The 15,740-nt window shown below is 41.0% G+C and overlaps 1 protein-coding gene across 1 annotated transcript in view; it reads right to left on the minus strand.

The window, feature by feature from the left end:
• Window positions 1–2,408: 2,408 nt before the first annotated feature.
• Window positions 2,409–15,740, minus strand: part of LOC115767390 — a 70,980-nt gene continuing 57,648 nt past the window's right edge. The window contains 12 exon segments of the mRNA XM_030711653.1: window positions 2,409–2,709; window positions 2,711–2,724; window positions 2,874–3,484; window positions 4,303–4,515; window positions 6,239–6,545; window positions 6,612–6,835; window positions 10,873–11,372; window positions 11,438–11,568; window positions 12,089–12,297; window positions 12,437–12,629; window positions 12,692–12,803; window positions 12,882–13,365. Coding sequence (XP_030567513.1) covers window positions 2,409–2,709; window positions 2,711–2,724; window positions 2,874–3,484; window positions 4,303–4,515; window positions 6,239–6,545; window positions 6,612–6,835; window positions 10,873–11,372; window positions 11,438–11,568; window positions 12,089–12,297; window positions 12,437–12,629; window positions 12,692–12,803; window positions 12,882–13,365 — 3,299 coding nt within the window.

Genomic DNA, 15,740 nt, shown 5'->3' on the forward strand with positions numbered 1-15,740 from the left:
ACATATGTATACATAGACTATATAAACATTTTGTTAGGTATGCATGTATTTAATTTTGATATACACATTTGAACCGTTAAGTGAAACCCTTTTTGAAAATGCTGCCGTTACGTTATTTCATTTGTTTTTCTTTGGTTTTCAATGTATATGTATATATATGTATATATTGTAGATCTGTATTTTTCTGTAGCTGTCTGTTATTATTGTGTAGTATGACAAATATGCGGTTAATGTATATATAGATAGCACATTTATGTAGGTGTATATATATTAAAGAAATATGCATATTGTACTTAGTATTTATGTAGTTACGACACATTCCACTCAAGATGCCAGCAACTGAAGGTTTAGCCTATATTAGGGGTATTCTGTGTAGCTTATGCATATTTAAAATATGCAGAAGCGGCATCAGTCAATAGCTGACAAATTAGTCAATATCAATGCGATAGTTTTGTTTAACCATACAAATGCGTTTATTTACATGTTCCTGGTAAATTTACCAGCCACCTTGACATGCTTGTGTTAGCTTGGTGGGCGGCTACGCTACCAGTTGCAACAAGACACAAAAGCGGCGCCTAGTTTTAAATACCTTATAAAACTCTTCGACTTGCGTTGCCAGCTAATCGACATCTGATTTTTGGTCTGACAGGTTGACAAATTAACTTCTAGTCAACTAACATGAACATTTTAACAGGTATATACATACATATCTATATATCTATGTGTGATATTTCAGCTGCTGGATAACTAGTAACTCTTAAGGACAGGCAATCGAATCCATAAGCGGAACATTAACACATTTTCATTTTTTAGATGCATTTAGTATTTTTCTGCTTGAGTGTGGTATTATTTTTGCACAGTTACAACGATAACCATTTTAATGCAAGTTAGTTAGTTAGTCACTTGTATTTGTTAGGTACAGCAAATGTATAATGTATATATATATATATGTTATAGATCTATAGCTAGCTCAGTTTCCAATATATTCTTGTTGGTATTTTTTTTTATGTAGTTTTTCTTTTTTATATTATTATCATAAAAAAAAAAAAAAACAAACGCAGCCATTCAATCAGTTTGAGATGTTGTTTAACACTTAAATACATATACGAGTGTGTAAATGTATGTCTATGTACATATATATTTTTAGGTTTTTCTTTTCAAGGTTATGCTAGGTTTTTTTTTTTTTTTTTTTGGGTAATTTTCTTTGGTTTTTCCAAAAACTTGGTAGAGCTTACATTTTCAATAATATTGATTTAAAAAAATTTGTTTTATCATTTGTCTTAAGTCTTTGTTTTACATCAGTAAGCGTTTTTTTTGTTTGGTTTTCATTTGGGTATTTTTTCGGTATATTTTCGTATTTTTCAGTATTTTTTGTTTCTTGTTTTCTTTGGGGCTGTTGTGTGTTGGGTTCCCAACAACGTTTACTTTGCTTACATAACATGTAAATGCCAAAAAAAAAACTCTTCTTCCTGCCTCTCCCTCTCCCTGGCATATACTCGTACTATACATAGTTACAATAGGTTTTATGTATATGTATCTCTGTTTAAGTGTAGGTAATACTTGGTAGAAAATGTTTTTTGCTTTATTTACTTTGCTTTTCATTCAATTTTGTTGTTTTTTTTTTTCTTTTGATTTCTTGTCTTGCGGGGTGAATGTAAGAGTTAATAATGTCAGCTTCGATTTGGATGGTTCTCTTTGTTCGGCTTCTCAGGGCGCTTACGAGCGGTGGGTTAGTTGCACGCACACACACACACACACACACACACACACAAAATACCCTTGCAGTATTGTAATTGTAGCAATCTAGTATTATTTCTCTTAATTTGGCCTGTTTATGAACAGGAAACGGTTGGAATGGAACACTTATTCCTTGTTCCTTTTATGGACATTATGTAAGCTTTACAGAAGTCCCAAAGTCCCGTAAGACCTGTATAGCATGTATATAAAAATATGGTGCAGCTGCTGGCAGCGCATTTATTAAGCGGAATGCATGAAAATGGAACACCATATTATTTGAGTTAGCCAAAAAAAGTGTTCATTTATTGTTGGGTTTGGGATGAGAAGACTTTTTGAGCCCAATATTAGCTAGTTATGCATTTGAAACTTGTAAGCGCTGGCTGTAGGTCATTTATTAGGTGGAATTTGTGGAAACGGAACACGATATCATGCGGATGGCTTGGAAATAACATATATCTTTGGAATACTGCTCTTTGGAATATGTACAATAGGTTGGAATTCGGTATTTAGCATATAGTTACAACAATATAGAAAGATATATATGTGTATATATTGATGAGAGCTGCAAGAGTATTGCAACTTCGGCTGGCCAAAGTTTGTCTGTTCTCTGTGCAATTTTGTTTTGAATTTAGTTTTTTGTTATTTGTTTTTCGTTATTGTTCTTTTCCAATTTAATAACGCCGACCGCTGCCGCTGCTGCCACTGGCACAGCCGCCGTCGCTGCTGCCGCTGGCGCCGTCGGCGGCCCAACGCTTCCGCCTTGCCTCCTTGGCCGCCTGCATTTGGGCGGCAACGCGGCTGGTGCTGGGCGCCATATCAAAGCTGGCGTACAGCTCCACCTCGTCATCGGTGGCGTCGCGCGGCGCCTGTTGCACCTGATTAAGTTGTTGTTGCTGCTGCAGTTGTTGCTGTTGTTGTTGATGTTCGAGGGCAACGGCAACGGAGGCCATCGCATAGGCGCGCGCATCCAATTGGAGGGTTATGCCGCTCGCAACGGTGCTAGTTATGGTGCCGCCGCCAGCGGCATTGGGTGTGAAAAGTCCGGCGGCATAGTCGGGCGTGCGCGCCATTTTTGCGTTGGTTGCGGCAGTGTTTGGGGCTAGCGCCAGCGGCTGTTGATCCAAATCGAAACTCACATTCTTACTGTCTCATCCACCCCGGTGGACTTGCACGGTGGCCTCGGCGGACTCCTGCTGTCGCAACTGCTGACGGTACGCATCCAGCTCGGGCATCCGATAGGTGCCGAGATTCACCTGCACCATGAGCGTCTCCATGATCCTCTCGTTCTTCATCGATTTTGATGGCAATACAACGGTGAGCAGTTCGCTGGGCGAGATGCGGCACAGATTTAGATCGCGCGTCAGTCGCTCCATGATGCACTCGAACTCGAATTGTGTGTCCTTATTGGGATGATTCTTGAGCTTGGCAACCTTGTGCTGCGCCCAGGCGAGCATCGCCTCAAATTTACGTATCTCCGGCGTTTGCAGCTCCCGGCACATTATCATCTGCACCATCGACTCGGACAGATGGAGAAATTCGGGGCATTTGAACAGCGCATGCGCCTTGCTCTCCACGAACGACAGTATCATGTTGACCAGCTCGGAGGCGGATGTGTAACGCCAGTAGTAGTTCTCCAGCGAGATTAGCATCGGGCAGACGACCTCGATGCGCAGGAACTGCTTGCAGTGATGGAAGCACGCCTGCAACAGCTCTGGCAGATCATAGTGCTCCGCGGCGCAGAGCAGACCTATGAAAATGTCACAGAAATGTTTAACAATTTGTGTTAATATAGTTAACTTTCCCTTTTCCTAATCAATTATCTATTTTCTATTTCACTGGTTTCCATTACAATTGTTTTCATTCGTTTCAATTCCGCTTGTTCCTCCTCTATCAGTGCAAGTTGTCTCCTATACTTCCTAATCCGCATAAATTTCTTATTCACTTTTGCTATATTGTACTTGAAACATCCTTCTGCTTCTCATACATTTTCCATGCTTGTTTTTATTCTCTTTTTTTCCAATATTGTACTCAAATTTGTTCTTAGTCTCTATGGTCCGATTCCGAATGTTCCCTGTTGTTATGCCTAGACTTGTTTCCTACTTTTAATTATATTTTAAATTCGACTTGTTGCTACCCTTTTCTTATTTGTTTTCTTTCCAAAAAAAAAAAACATTAAAATCAGGTGACGAGATTAATTTCTGATACTCATACTCATACTTATAATAATTCTCTCTGCTACCAAAATTTTCTTTCTACTCGCTTATGCTTCAATTTCTCTTTGCTACTTTTTTCCTTTACGTAGGGGCAATACCACCAAAATGTTCTTTGTTTTTGCATGTGTTTCATTTCCAAGTGCTCCCTTCTCAACTTTGTTTGCTTTACGTAAGGGAAATACTACTAGAATGTTGTCAGTTTTTGCATATGTTTCATTTCAAAGTGCTCCATTTTCAACTATTTTCCATTACGCAAAGGCAATACTACCAAAACATTCTCTGCTCTTGCGGTTGTTTCAATTCAAAGTGTTCCCCTTTCTAGCATTTCCACATGAACTATTGATTTGCTTACCTGGTATCGAGACACAGGTCAGTGGACAGGTGCCCGTGTGCAGATAGTCCAGGAGCACACGAAACGTATCCGGATCGAATTCGATAATGTTGAATTCCGTTTGGGCTAGCTTGGCCCGGTCCACCTTTTGGGCGTCGGCGCAGACGGAGAGCCGGGGCATGGCCAATTGATTGTTGCCCGGCTTGTCCTTATCCTTGTCTTTACTATCTCTGTCTGTCAGGTTTGGAAGTTGATTTTTTTCGGCGTATGTTTTTTTTTTTGTTTTGTGGAATTTCGGTATTTTGGTATTCGGTTGTCGTGAAATTTTTTATTTATTTTTTTTTTTTTTTTTTTTTTTTTGGTTGAAGTTGGTTTGTGAACGCGAAATTATTAAATTAAACGCAAACGAAAACCATCAAATAAAATATGAATAAAATTTAATTGCGAAATTAAATAATTGCGGTCAGTTTTGCGGTTGGGAATATCGCACGGTTATTAAGAAATCAATATCCAAATAAATAGCGTTAATTGATTTTGGTAAAGCGAGACAAAGATGGAGCGAGAGACGGGTGTGGGGGATGGCGGTTGGGTAAGCGTGTTTGATGAAAAATGACAAGAATTTCGATTTTTGTTTAATTAATTTAATGAAATTTGTATTTGTATAGTTTGTATTGTTATTCAATCAATTTTAAATATGGTTTGAACGCGTTAGATTGGGAAGAAAGAGAGAAAGAGAGAGAGAGAGAGAGAGAGCGAGAGAGGGTAATTGTTGCAGTGTGGTGAGTTGTGCAAATTGTTTAGTATGTCCAAATTTAAAGAATTTCAAGCAAATGCGATACGTTATAATTTTATAAATATATTGGGAGTTTGCATGTTTTGCGGTGGTGAATATGAAAGTGGTGAGTTGAATGGCATGAGAGTTGAATATAGTCAGTTGCGGTGTGTGTGTTGAGTATGGTCTTGGAAAATATGTATGGTGAAATATGGATGATGATGTAAAATGTGTTGAGTTTGTGTTGAGTTGAGTTTATCGATATGCGAAACATGTGCGTTGGAATTCCATTTGTGCAGTATTATTTATAGTTTCAGATATGTTGAATATTAGCAGAAGTATTTAATAACGTCGTGTGTGTGGAATTGAAAAATTGTTGGAGCAATATTTAGTGGGAAACATTGACGGAAATAGGATATGTTTATGATATTAGCCGATTAGAATTCCGATTATGGTGGTGGTGAGTTCAGAGAGGTGGGAGTGCATTAAGCGGTTGATACCGTTAGCAGGACACGTCCAAGGTATTTAAGGCAAGGAATGCCAATAAAAAGGAAGCATATAAGCAAAATAATTGGCATAAGTAAGATACAATAAAAAAAAAAGAAAAGAAAATAAGAATTTGTTGTTGGTGGAAAAGATTCGGTATGCAAAACAACACGATAAAGGACAAGAACCATAACGCCGAACAGAACGTGAACGACACCAGATGAGCCCGAATGCGTTTTATACAATTAACATATGGACAAATTACACATCACATAATAATATATGTACATATAATATATGTATATGCATATATCATATATAGAGTACGCAGTTGGATAGTTTGTGAGGTAGTTAAGGCGTGCGACGTGCGTTATTTGCGATTTGATTTCGTTTTTAGCCAAGTTGTTAGCAAGTATTAGTGGTAAAACAGGCAGTTACGAAGTTACGTAGTACGTAGGAGCGGAGCCAAGGCGTTATTTAGTAGTTAGTGGGTGGTGTGTGTATATATTAGGAAAATCAGGTACGTTTAACAGAAAGAGCACAAAAAACGGAGAGAGAGAGAGAGAACAAATAGAGAGAGAGAGAGAGAGAGAGAGAGAGAGAGAGAGCGAGAGAGAGAGAGAGAGAGAGAGGCAAAAGAGAGAAAGAAAAAAGAACACGCATCGATATTGTTGCATTGCATTGAAAGAAAACTCTTACTCGAACAATCTGTCGATGATATCCACTTCTTTTTATCATCCGGATTCAATTGATTCGTATTCTTATTCCGTATGGAACGACCCCAGCCGGCCGTGATCGTGCCAAGGCGCGAGAACGCCCGCTTAACCATCGGCGATGAGGGCACACTTTTGGGTCGTATGGAATCGGAATCCGGTACGGTTAAATAGTTGTTACTTTTCGGCTTTTGATTCTGCGGCGAGACCAGCGACGGCGCTGGCCGTGCAAAGATCTCGGCAACGGGTATCTGCGGTGATCCAAAGCCCGTCTGTATGCCATAAAGCATTTCCTATATATACCAAAAATTCCATACATAAAACTTTGAACTTTTGAGAACCGCCAAAACTCTTCTTACCTGAAAGACGCGACTGCGCACACCTAGTATGGCGCGTACCCCAATGAGACGCGCCTTCTGCTTGGACTGGCCCACCAGAAAGACCACATCGAACAGATGGGCATTTGTGAGGCACGATGGCTCGTCGTTTAGAAATACACGCGTAAAGTCCTTGGCCAGCTGATCGTAATCCTCGAACTGATCCCTTACCGAATCCAGCAGCGGTGACGATGGTCGCATGTGGCCTATGTAAAGAAAGGAATACGTCAAGAATTACATTACGTATATGTGTGCTTTGGGATGATATATTATGTTTGGAGTTATGGATACGAATTAATGAATTAAGAGTTAGCTTATGACAAATAAATAATACTCGTATATATTTAGAGAAACATGCAATTCTTTATTCTGATGCGACTTTGGCATGAAAAACATACCGTTTGTACATTTAATTTCAAGTACATGACTTTCTCGAATGTACCTAAACTAGATAGGAATCAAACTTGATCTCAAAGCGTCTAGGCTGAGCCTATTTGAGAGCTTCAAAGCAATCGATATACTATCGAATAATATCTTTGACATGAAATACTGTACATTTGTACATTTAATATCACGTACATTTTCTTCTCGAGTGTACCTAAACTAGATGGGAATCAAACTAGATCTCACAGCTTGAAATGAGTTCAACAAAAAAAGTGTCTGAGTTGAGTTCATGTGAAAGCAGCAAATCAATCGATATACCATGGGTCTGATCGATTTCCTATCGAATAATGTCTTTGATATGAAATCCAAACTATTTTTACTTTGAACTTCGAGTACATTTCGTTCTTGAATCCAACTTGATTTCAAAGCTTGGTTTAGTCTAAGAAGAGTCAAAGTTTAGTTTATATATGAGCTAAAACTATCGATATATTATCTAGTATTATCTTCATTTTTCGTACATTACAATATCTCATAAAACTAAAATGATTTCATATTTGTTAAATGTATTCGAATTTAAATGTATTCCCTTTATCCTTGCAATATTATTATTTTCACGTAAATTACAAGGTTAATTATGCAGACATGAATTTCAGAGGGTTAAGTCTGGTTATGCCACAAATTTGTTCTTCTTCACATTGCTGTGGCTTAGCTTTTGTGGCATGTTAACTAGTGTTAATGTGTCGGGAACAGGCCCCTTTCGATGACAGCTTGGAACAAGCAAAAGACAGCTTTTAAAAATGGCTTGCATATTTGTGAAATATTCTCACAAACTTGTTACATCGCTCATTTTTGTTGTTGTTAGTGTATATTGTGGTTGGTGGTGCGTGGCAAATTAGCAAGCATGATCGACTATGAGATACCCTGCGCCAAGGTACACGCGATGCTTTGTAGGTTTCAATCAGCGATAGCTGGCTCAAACATTCTCTTAAATATATTATAAACATTATTATGAACATTTATATCAAATACGATAATGTATGTTAGCAAAATGTCTCAAAGTTGGGTTTCGACTTAAAGGGAACGTGCTCAACATTCTACATTCAAAAGTAGCTACCCTTATAATGCCATATGCTGATATACCCCCTATTAATCATGATGCGAGTACAGGGTATATGAACCCTTTGGCCTTTGCAGCTGGTATTTGGCTAAGCCGCAGCCACCTTCACCTGCTGCTCAATTGTAGCATAGCCCAAGTCTGCGTCTCGCGCGCGCTTATGTGTGTGTGTGTGTGTGTGTGTGTGTGTGAGAGAGGGAGAGTGTGTGAGTGTGTATAGAATGTGTGCCATCAATCATACACGGCTTGCTTGTATCTTGCGGATACGAAATACTTGCACATCTACATACAAATATGCCTAATGGGAGTTCTCGAGGTCGCAGCGGCCATATGCAAATTGTGTTACGATGCACTTGGCAACAGGCACCATTCATCTTGTGCAGAGGCCCAAAAGCATTGCCATTGGATTCGATTTCAATTCGATTCAATTCGATTCGATTCAATTGTTTGGTTTGCATGCAATGGTCGAAGTAACGACCTCACCTGCACCTGATATACCCTGAAAGGGTCCAACAAGGGGTATAAGATTTTTGTGCAAATGTATGCAACGGCCGGTAGGAAGCATCCAGAGAAATATATATGTATATACTTTCGATCGGATGTCTGTCAGAGTGATAGATCGAGTTTATTGCAAATAATCGATAACCCAACCCAAGAAATCGATAAATATCGATGTAAGGCCTTTTGGCCATATTTAAACAAGAACTTTTTAGACTCATATATGCTAAACAGAGATCCATAAAATGTTTATATTTAGAATCAGATAATTGTTGAGAATTGGACTATAAACATCAAAGCTATTCAAGGATACTCTTCCCATAGATTGAGTCTGAGGGAAAAAGCAGCACAATCGAGTGCTACTCTGTGTGTGTGCTTTTTTGCTTTTGTGTGTGTAGTAGCAGAAAACAAGACTGTTTGGTAACGGCAGCTCGTCGCTTGGTACTGGGTAACTTCAAGTCGAGCAATGCCGATTAGTGTACACTTGTTTATTCAACTTTCATTACATGTTTGCAGGTAAATGCTGGTTATTACCAACAAACACAAATACAAGTACACGTAAAAATTGCTAGTGTAATCAATGGCAGAGTTTATGAGCGGAACAGCCAGATTGGACCCATGTTTCATATACCTGACATGGGACAGATTCGACGAAAATATGGTTCTCCTTTAAATATGGCTTTCATATTTTGCTTTAAACATGAATTGACCCTATAAAGTATATGCAAGTATTTAAAGTCAAATCGATATAATCATGTGCGACTATCTGTCTCTCTGCTTGGACATAAAGCTCAACCTATATCATATAGAAAGAATCGCTCATAAAATGAGTTTCTATGAAATCAAAAAGCCTTCTGTTCTTCAAGATATCTACAATTACGAGACAAATGCATCTCACATAGCTGCAAGAACGTAGGCCATATTTTTGCTAGGGTATTCAAGGTTTGGTATGCCGCACTTTGTTCTTGTGTCTCTTTTGATTTGATATTAAAGCCGCTGTCACATTTGCCTATGGATCATCTAATTGAGTTGTCTTCAAGCTGCAGCTAAGGCGGTTGGTTGGTGGGAGGGGGGCTGGGTCGTGTCCTGGTTGGGGGTAGTGTGTGGAACTACTCAGCAGGGATCGCACCGCATCCCCAGTGTGTCCACAGAAGCTATCAATCAATAATTTGCATTATTTTAATATGCATAACTAGTTCGAGTGTGCGTTACGCATATTGGGCGCAATGGGGGCAAAGGGGGCGGCAGAGATACTGGACGCCTGGCCCATGGCTGTCAATTGGCCAACACCTACGCGGCTGCGTGTGTGTGTGTGTGTGTGTGTGTGTGTGTGTGTGTGTGTGTGTGTGTGTGTGTGTGTGTGTGTGTGTGTGTGTGTGTGTGTGTGTGTGTGTGTGTGTGTGTGTGTGTGTGTGTGTGTGTGTGTGTGTGTCTGTGTGTGAGTGTGGATTGTGCCTCTGCTGTGCATGAATAAATCAAATTAGATTTGTCTTGTTTAATGCAACAAATAAATAACAGAAAATCTAAAACAAATCACAACAACAACAACAGCTCCCAATAGGATGGGCAGACAGAAGGCGATGCGGGTGTGCTTGTATGCGTGTGTGTACGTGTGTGTGTGTGTGTGCTCGGCTGTGCTAAGACGCAAAAGATTGACCGCAGCAGATAAAATGTACAACATTTCATGCCGGACAACTTAAGATTCGCGCTAAAACCAGGCGAAACAGCGCCAGAGGAGGGGCAGGTGGATGCGTGTCATGTGTGTGCAAAAGTTGTGACGGGAGGAGTGGCGGGGGGGGGGGGGGGGGGGGGTCGGGCAAGGCTATCCTGTGGCAGCAAACAGATTGTGTTGTAAGATTTGTCACAGCATGCCACAGAGGCTGCGCAGCGCAATCGCGTCGCGTGCAAACACAGGCGGATGTGTTAATGGCGGAAACGGAAGTGTAAGCGCGTATGTGTGTGTGCGCGCGTGTGTGTGTGTGTTTGGCCTGGCATGCGGAAGTGCTGCAACAACAATGGCAACGACAAACAGCAGCAACAACATGGCAAAACGATTAATCATGCAGAGTCGAGAGTCAACAAAGTGAAATGCTGCTGCAAATAGCTGTCAAAGCAGCGGCAGCAGCTGCCACGCCCACAAGCAGCCCGCCCATTTAACAGGTGAAACATTTAAATAACTGACTGTGGGTAGATGTGTGTGTGTGTGTGAGTGTGTGAGTGTGTAAGTGTGTGTGGGTATACACATACTATGCCTCACACAGAGGTGCATCACAGAGGCACAGCACAAATTGCAGCGAAGTTGTTGTTGTTGTTCTTGTTGTTGCTGTTGCTGTTGGCGTTGCTCAGCGTTGTTGTTGCTGTTGTTATGTTTAGTGTGTGTGTGTGTTGTGCCCAGTGCCAGCTGCTGCTGCTGCTGCTGCTGCTGCTGCTGCTGCTGCTCGTTGCAATTACAATAGCAACAGTTGTTCATGTGTTCATGTTGTTGTTGGTATTGTTGTTGTTGTTGTTGTGATCTGTTGTTGTCTAGTACTCTGGCATGCAACATTTTGAAATATTCATCCTCACCAATGGGCCGCCAGGAGCCGCGTCTATATGGCTTCGGTATTTGACCAGTTTCAGCATGATTCGATAGATTCATCACCAGATCCTCGAGCATCTGTGAGCGCGTCCGCTCCTGCATTCTGGCAAATTTTGGCGCCGAATACGAGGCGCGCTCGCCATTTACAATTTTCGTTAGCAGCCACTCGCTAAACAGAATATGCTCTTTCATATAATCATTTACAATTGGATTAAGCCGCTGTTTAACACTTACCGAAACATTGGCCCCTTCTCGAAGACCGACTGCTCCCATAGGTAGGGCTTGTAGGCGCCCACCTCGTCGCGTGTGACCACAGATACCTCGTAGCGTGTGGGCTTGTGCTTAATGCGCGCTGAGACACGCACCTGTATTTCGATTGTAGACAAAAACAGAAAGAGAGAGTGAGGGAGTGAGGGAGAGAGAGAAAAGTTTCATACAGTGGTCGCTCGTTAAAGAGAGATCCCGTCACGCTGCCAAATCACAATTATATCACTGCGTTTTTTTTCCGATTTCCCTCAACTGTCGGTCAACTAACATCGCTTGTCAATCAATCAGCGTTTGAACCGGCGACCTTTCGCTTGTCGATCCGACGCTTAGATACTTGGCAAAGCCAACTTTTAGCTCAGCGTTGTTATTTAAGGTTTTTCAAGCCAACTTCGACCATCGACTTTCCACTAACCCCGTGCTTTTCACTCGCGTATAAGGAAAGAAAGCCTCGCCTCCAAGTTTAGCTGTTCGTTGATCACATGTGAATCAGTCAGTCAGGACACACTATTTATATTTATAGAATATAGATATAAAATTGTATGTCCAGACTGACTAACATACATTGAAGACAGCTCATGCAGACTCATGCAGACTCATCAGACTCAAATGTTGGCTTACCAGTATGAAGGTGTGCAGAAAATGACTCTTGATGCAGGCGGGACTGAAGCGGGTGTTGTCCGCTTCGAGGAATACGACACAGACAATATCGTTGCCGATATGGCGTTTGCGTTGAAGCTTCTGTGGGTCATGTTTCTCGTAGGGCAACAGCGTGGACACATGGAACATGATCTCAATGTTGCGCCAGTTCGTATAAACGGAGAATAGACCTGAGCGCCAGATGCATAGTATATAAAATATACATAAATAGTATTAATGTGTGTAAAGAGAGAGAGAGAGAGAGAGAGAGAGAGAGAGAGAGAGAGGGGGAGTTTAAGGTAGTTGGGGGCTTGTCGAGCTGTCTCTCACCTGTGAGGTCATGCACCGTATCAAGGCCACCTTTGTATTTGTCGAAGCCGCGTAGGCGAACGCGATCGCCGAGCAGCGTGAGGAACTCATCGAAGAGCGGTGAATTTTCATTATTGTCCAGAATTTGCTCTTCGCTATATTGTTCCTCTTTGACGAATATGACGCCGACTTTTAATTCGGATTTTATAAAAACCTTGAGAAAAGAAAGTTGCCCAATGAGTTGACATATAAGCTAATGCCGTTGCTCGCACGCACCTGATCTAATTTTAATAATTCCTCGGGCGTATCGGGCAATTGTCCTAAGGTTAATGGTGGATTTAAATTAACTTCTTTACCTAAAGATCTAACTACCTCCTCGCGATTATATCTAAAAAAAAAACAGAAATGCATTTCAGTTTTGTTAAAATGTTGTTTCGATTACTCTCAAGCCCGGAGTGCATCTTACCTATCGGCAAACACACAGGAGGCCGGTATCAGTCCATGCACCGTGTAGGAACCGGCGCGCACGAGTATACGAAACTGATCCCGTCCATTGAGCGTCTCCTGTTTGATGGAGAGGATAACGGGGCCCAGATCCTCGTCACTTGTAAAATAATTCCAATGCTCAGTGCCATAAAAGTATTTCTCGTATGTCTCCTGCTCCACAGAGATTAGCTCAAAGGCGCCCTGCTGGTCCCATTGCTCCTCAATGGTTGTTTTTTTGCGCGGACTGGGCGTTGCCTCCGAATCCTCATCGTCCTCATAGAGGTCACTGCACTCACGCTCCAAATACGCATCGCTGGCACTTCCAGCGCGTATATCCTCGTGCTCCGAATCGCTCTCATCCCAAATCGTATGCGGCGTGGGCAGCGTTATTTTCTGTCGTGAACACTCTATCCAATAGCCAGGTGTGGGCATCAAATTATGCGGATACTCCTCGCAAAATTCATCTGCAGCGACAAGAACAAGGGCGATATTTAAATTAATTGAGCTCACTTTGCATAATCTACTATTCAAACATATTTGGGGGAGAATATTGGCAAATTGGCTTAATTAAAAGCGAGCGATTTGCCCCCGATTCTCAGTGCAAGACACATTTTTATGTCTTATGAATGAACTTTGAGAACAGCTGCTTGAGTTGTGTTGAATTTAAATGCTGAACTATTGTTTGACCTCAGTTTTCCGATTCAGCTTCACCTTTATTTATACACCTTGCCTCAATCCCCGTATATTTTACTATAATCCATCAACTGTTTTGAGGAAATGTGCAAAATCTATTGATTAGTTTTACTTTTAAGAAGCCCTTATTCCATTATTGAGTATATCTTATTATTTAGTATATCATTATCATTAACCTTATTCCTATCTCTTGAAGGACAGCTACTTTAATTAGGTTCTTCTTGAATAGTTCAACTAATACCTTGTGTTTCCCACATTGCCAACATTACTACGCACTTTATACTTCAGTTGAGCATTGTTAAATATGTACACTAATTGGACACATCCTATCATTCACATCTTACAATTGTTGGCACAAGCTGAGAAACTCAGTCGAATGCGCCCGCCTCCCGACCATTGTAATGCCAACTCACCTAAGACCCATCAGTGCCAACTTCAAGTGGGAGCAAAACCGATTAAGGCATAGCCTTCAAATGCTGGCATAGTCCTAACAATGATTGCAGTTGCCTTTGTTTTGGTTGTTGCCCTGATTTGGTCTGCCGCCGCCTCCTTTGCCCCTTGTCATGCCAGACAACAGATGAGTGAAGCCAACTCGAAATGCCACATTAAGTGCAATCGATATGTGTTACTGCAACTGCATCTGTTACTTTACTGCAGTTGTATTGTTTAGAGGTAGGTCAAGCAAGTGCTTGGATTAATAATCCGACTGTTTTTGTAGTCATTAGAATCGAAGATATTTCGTAGAGATTTATTTGCAATTTTTGTTGTGCATAAAATATTAACCAACTGGAAACTTGTTTAATTCTCTCAAGTACTCAAACAACTGCATATCCAATTAGTATACTCGTAAAGTTTGTTAGCAAATATTGAAAATTAAATACTCTATTGATTTTAGCCAGAGATCATTTGAGTATGGTCTAGCATCTGAATACATAAAATGTTGGTTGGTTGGCATAGAACATATTACGATAAATATTCATATATAGATAGGACATGCAGTACAACCAGAGTGGGCACACACAAATCGACGACATCAGGTCCAAAATCGCGAGCAAGAGAGTAAGATATACATATGATGTCTTTTTATTCGCTTACACTGCGTGAAACTGCTTTGGCTCACTCTCTTCCATATGATTTGTGCAATAGAACGGCATTGCTCTTTTTTTCTTCATCTCGCTCCCACTTACTCTCAGTGCTCTCAATGCGCTCTCTTTTCGTTTTGGGATCATTTAAATGCGAGTAATATGAAATAATGAATGGGTTTTCCACGTCGATGCGAAATTCTTGCATTTTAAATCGTAGGAAAGTGATCATCATAAAAAATACTACATGCCTTTAAATTACATGGTATGCAGAGACAACATATATTTCACTTTGCTTGAGCTCTTCACATTGCAATAAAAGTGAAAGAAAATAACTTAGTTTGTTTCTGACAGTTGAAATCCTCAAAAGTTCTTGTTACGTGCGGTTGCTGTGGCAAGTTGTTGGCTTTGCCAGTTGAAATGGCAACCAAATTGCTATAAACATAATAATTTAGTGCAATTCAATTAAAATGCAAACACCGCAAAGGCAGCAAGCGGTCTATGGCAAGGTGAGCTGAAGCAGCAAGAGCAGCTGCCACATGAGCCGTAAATGGCGCAAAGATTCAACCACTGATTGAGCTGGAAATTTGATGCGGCTGCCCAATTTGGCTGCGTTCTATGGCGGTAGTTGGGAATTTGATAGACCAGCTCTATTGGCAGCCTGTGCATAATGTGGCAAGACATGTTAGGCAGGTTGCGCGTTCTTGCCAATAATATGCTGTGTGGCAGCAACTATGATCTAATTAAGGCTCGCGCTTACCGCAGCATCTAGCAAATGGCATGTGGCATGTGGCATGTAGCATGTAGCATGTGTCGTTGTTGTTGCATACTTTTAAAAGCAAGGCGCACAGCTGCTGCCCAAGCGTTGGACGAGGGCCTCTATAGCTAAACACACACACGCACACACACAGGGCAGTTATGCACACACACACACACACACACACACATATATATATATATATATATATATATATAAACACTCACAAACAGAGACAGCCATAAAACAACAACATATTGTGGCCGCAGAACCTGCTGCCGGAGACGGAAACGTTCCCTGTTTCAGG

Source organism: Drosophila novamexicana, unplaced genomic scaffold (genome assembly GCF_003285875.2).
Source record: "Drosophila novamexicana strain 15010-1031.04,08,12 unplaced genomic scaffold, DnovRS2.1 tig00001385-arrow-arrow-pilon, whole genome shotgun sequence".
NCBI lineage: Eukaryota > Metazoa > Arthropoda > Insecta > Diptera > Drosophilidae > Drosophila > Drosophila novamexicana.